The sequence below is a fragment of the Gossypium hirsutum genome, chromosome A06 (genome assembly GCF_007990345.1).
Source record: "Gossypium hirsutum isolate 1008001.06 chromosome A06, Gossypium_hirsutum_v2.1, whole genome shotgun sequence".
Classification (NCBI taxonomy): Eukaryota; Viridiplantae; Streptophyta; class Magnoliopsida; order Malvales; family Malvaceae; genus Gossypium; species Gossypium hirsutum.
The window spans coordinates 38,820,953-38,825,189 of NC_053429.1; the positions used below are offsets into that span (position 1 = coordinate 38,820,953).

Below are 4,237 nucleotides of genomic sequence, written 5' to 3' on the forward strand. Positions count from 1 at the left end.
AATAACTCTAATTCTAAGTTATAATTAGAAATGTTTATCGACTTAACCCGCCTAACGTACTCACTTTTAGCTGAAATTATATTTGGAACTTTTAATTTTGAATGGTTCGGCTTGCCCATTTTATTTTTTAAAAATGGGTAAATTACACCAACAGTCACTTAACTTTCGGGTAGCTGACAAAACAGTAACTCAGGTTTCAATTCAGTCACTCAATTTTCGAAAAATAACAAAACAATTATTAACGTTATTGAAAAGTAACAAATCAATCACTCATTAACATTTTTTATCATAGACTTAACAAGATAGTTGATGTGGCCAATTAACTTTATCATGTTGTACAAGTAATCAAAGGCTCAAAAAGAAAAGAAAAAATGATTGGTTAATGGTAAAAAGAAGAAGAGGAGGAGGAGAAGAAGGGAAAATGGAAAATTACCTATCGAGTATAACCGTCGATGGTGGTGATCGATCGAAAAAGTAGTAGTATTCGAGGGATTAATTCAGAAATTCATTTTGGCTTTCAGTACACGCAATGTCAACATCGTTGTATCGGAAGCTCAAGTCGCTTCTTCGGCGTAATTGAAAGTACCTAACCAAACCCAAATTTTTTTCCATGGGTCTCGAATCTTAGTTGCGAATCTACCCCATAGTCTTTTTTGAACACCTCTGTATTTAGGTTCTTCTCCATCAAGGAGGACAGCAGCGGCGGGACCCCTCTCTCTTCATAAAAAATAAGTAAAAAAAAAAAAATTTTTCGAATATCACAAAAGGGTTATCCAAAATCAAGTGTATAAGCTCAAAATATTAAATAAATGGTAATAATTGTTATAGAAATACAAAGGGGATTGATGATGAAAAAACCGCAAGAGCCAAAATCCCTTAGATATCTCTGCAAAAGCTTTGGAAAAAGCTGTATCCGGGAACCCACCGAAGGTAACTAGCTTCATTTGGTTCAAGTTCCTGAAAAAAGGAACACTCCATTTTAGCATGGACAAGGTTGAGATACTTGATTCTGGTGAATCTAGCTAAATAAGAGCTTGGGTTTTGAGCTAAAAATGATTTAGGTTATGCGGATTTCAGGGTCTTGAATGTGTTGAAATGTTGCTTGGGGTCAAGTCTTTTTGAGTCAAAATCTTTTGCGACCCCAAAGTTAAGGAAGTTGAAGCCTTCCAACATTGTTTTACACACAAAGGAAGCACTTATGGCTTTCTCTTGTAAAAACAACTCCAAGTTCAATGGTTTTAGCAGTTGCATCAAGATGGTTATGGTGGGAACCTCGGCAATCATGATGTGGTGGAGGACGTTGGCCATGGAGGCGTCGGTACCGTAGAAGCATAATCGTCTTTGAGTTCCTGGATTTTGACCCTTGGGAATCGCTGGTACGAAGTCCTTCCATTTTCTCTTCTTCTTCTCTTATTCTTCTACTACCTAGACTTCTTAAATGGGACTATTTAAATGACAGCTAGCTCACCATTAAATGTCATGTAGTTAAAATAACTGTTTTATTATTTTTCAAAAGTTGAAAAATTGAGTTACTATTGGCAAATTTGAAGGGAGTTCAGACCTCAATCAAATGGCAGTTATGTGTGAAGAAGTCAAAGAAGAAAGGCGCGGATTCAGTAACTCGGCCCAAGTGAGTAGCATCAATTAAAATTACAAAGCATTCAACAAATTTCCAAAAATATCTGTTCCTAATTTTCATCAAATTGTTGCAATTTCAAAGCTCTCAAATCTCAGCTGCTATGGCTGCCGTCACACCACTGCTTTTGCTCCTACTTCTCTCCAGCGCACCATCGTTTTCATCAGGGTACTAATTCCATTTGCATTGCCTTATTGAATTATTTTGAACATTAGAATTTGTTTTTAATTAGAAAAATTATCGTAGAATGAATATTTGAATTAGTTCCTCTCGGATATTTTATTATGTTTTAATTTAACCATTTGTTCATTTATCTGTTTTTGGAAGGTCTCGAAATGCGTACAACATCAATGGTAGAGTGAAGATACCCCAAGGTTTAGGTACCCTTAACTTATTACATTTGACTAATTTATACTGATTTTATGCAAAATTATACGATTTATATGGTAATTTTATCTGTTTTGGATCTTTGTTGCATTGTAATTAGTTCTTTTGTGACAATGTTTGTTTCAACAAATTTACAATGAAAGTACCATATGCATTAAGTTCTGGTTTCTTATGCTGATTTGCAACGTGTAAATAGATGGTGATCTGTTAATGCAAGATGGAACTATGTTTCACATTCTAGGTTTTGATGAAAACATGCAGTTCATCCGATAGCACCTTTGAGCCTCAGTGCAGATTGTACGTTCGAGAAATTGACCTCCATTAATCTTTCTTCACCGAGGCATTGTTTTTAGTCTTCGGAAATTAGCAAGAACCAATATAGCTAACATTGTTGATGTTCTGATATGTTTGTGATAAGTGATGACTGCTTTTATTTTAATTTAATGCAGAAGGGTGATGAGTTGATTTTGCAGGTCTAGGCACAAAAGGGTATGCTTTGCCCGGAAGAATGTCCAACGTTAAAGTTTTACTCAATGGTGGCCAAAACATTACTTTTCTGAGACCTGATGGATACTTTTCATTGTATCCTAACATTTATCATTCTTACGCATATTGCTTATTGAATATCTATTATCTATTAGTTGTTTACCTTTTCCTTTCCTTACCCTTTCAATGTTGTTTTCCATAAGTAAACAATGCCTAAAGTCACAACATACCAGCAGGGACTCATTTGATTGAAGTGTCTGCAATCGGCTATTTCTTTTCTCCGGTAAGATCTTATTTCGTATGAGTCTCTTGACTTTTTATCATCAAGTTGTTATGAGGCCTCTTCTTTTTGCCCCTTTAATGTTGGTTTCTTTGAACATAGGTTAGAGTTGATGTTAGTGCTAGAAACCCAGGCAAGGTGCAGGCAGCATTGACAGAAAACAGGAAGGGTCTCAGTGAATTGGTTTTAGAGCCATTGAGAGAGGAACAATATTATGAGGTTGAGGAAACTTTTGCTATATTTATGTTTATGTTTCCTTTTGTTTTGAGTTACCATCTATCCTTTTTGCCTAAGCTTTATCCTACTTTTGTTGCAGATTAGGGAACCTTTCTCCATAATGTCTCTTCTCAAAAGCCCAATGGGTCTCATGGTGGGGTTTATGCTGGCTGTTGCATTCTTAATGCCCAAATTAGTTGAAAACATGGGTAAAGTACTCTTATCGCTAGTTCATAGACTTGGTAGATTTCTTAAAGTTCTAGCTTGCTATATGAGTTGATTTGGGTGGAGAGAGCCTTTTTTTCCCTATGTTTATGGGTACAACTTTATCATGTGAATGCCTCTACTTATGTTGTTTGAACTCTTCATTTTGACACTCATGTTCGACATATGAATATGAGAATATGACCTCCAATGATCCTCCATGGAAAACTTTAGAAAAGTCTAACCATACCCTAGTTAGATAAATACCCGTATTCGACACTTAGAATCTAGTCCGAGTAATGTAGTGAAAAAACTGCCCCTCTCAACAAAGAAGAAAAAGGACTGCTAGAAATGTCGAATTTTACTAATATGTTGAACATATTATGTGTGTCCAACAGATCCGGAGGAAATGAGGCGAGCTCAAGAGGAAATGAGAAGCCAAGGGGTTCCTTCTTTATCAAGTTTGCTACCAGGAGGTGCAATGAATTAAGTATTTTGCTCATGGACTATCAACTCTTTGGTTGATTAAACTTGAAAGGGTGGCTTAAAAGCCAAGCTGGATGGTATAATATTCACTGCTTGGCTGCTGAAATATTTGGACGTTTATATCCTTTCTCTTCCTTGGGAGCAACCCTTTATTTTTTTTAGTTGTAGATCTATCACATTCTAGTACTTTTTTAACTTAGTGTTGATATCTATTCATTGCTGTCAAGCTCTAATGTCTTGAAAAAAAAGTCAATTCATTTAGTTATGGACACCATGGTTTTTGTTTGCTTGAGAAATAATATACAATTCTTGTTTTTGAAAGATCTCTTTGGGGTGAATTGAGCCGAGCAAGCTTGACAAGCTCGAGCTCCACTCGATCAAACATTTATTTTTAAACTAAAATTCAGCTTAAGATATAACTAAAACACCATTAAATCTGAAAGCATTGCATTGTTTGATGAACTTCCACAGATTTTGGTTGAGATGTTCATGAGAAAAACCAGAGAACTAATTAGCTTCGATCATTTGAATGACTGCTGATT

The 4,237-nt window shown here is 35.6% G+C and overlaps 1 protein-coding gene across 6 annotated transcripts; it reads left to right on the forward strand.

Moving 5' to 3' along the window:
• Nucleotides 1-317: 317 nt before the first annotated feature.
• LOC107962905 (ER membrane protein complex subunit 7 homolog) lies at nt 318-4,016 on the forward strand. Of its 6 annotated transcripts, none has more exons than XM_016899459.2 (10): nt 318-993; nt 1,078-1,376; nt 1,551-1,630; nt 1,721-1,804; nt 1,964-2,016; nt 2,497-2,605; nt 2,729-2,792; nt 2,892-3,008; nt 3,106-3,214; nt 3,608-4,016. In XM_016899459.2, the coding sequence occupies exons 4-10, from the start codon at nt 1,740-1,742 to the stop codon at nt 3,697-3,699; spliced, it is 609 nt and encodes a 202-aa protein (XP_016754948.1). In that variant the 5' UTR covers nt 318-993; nt 1,078-1,376; nt 1,551-1,630; nt 1,721-1,739; the 3' UTR covers nt 3,700-4,016. The 6 variants fall into 6 exon arrangements, with proteins under 6 accessions (XP_016754948.1, XP_016754949.1, XP_040971602.1 ...); XM_016899460.2 differs by having other exon boundaries at nt 318-930; XM_041115668.1 differs by having other exon boundaries at nt 318-930; nt 1,560-1,630.
• The last annotated feature ends 221 nt before the right edge of the window (nt 4,017-4,237 follow it).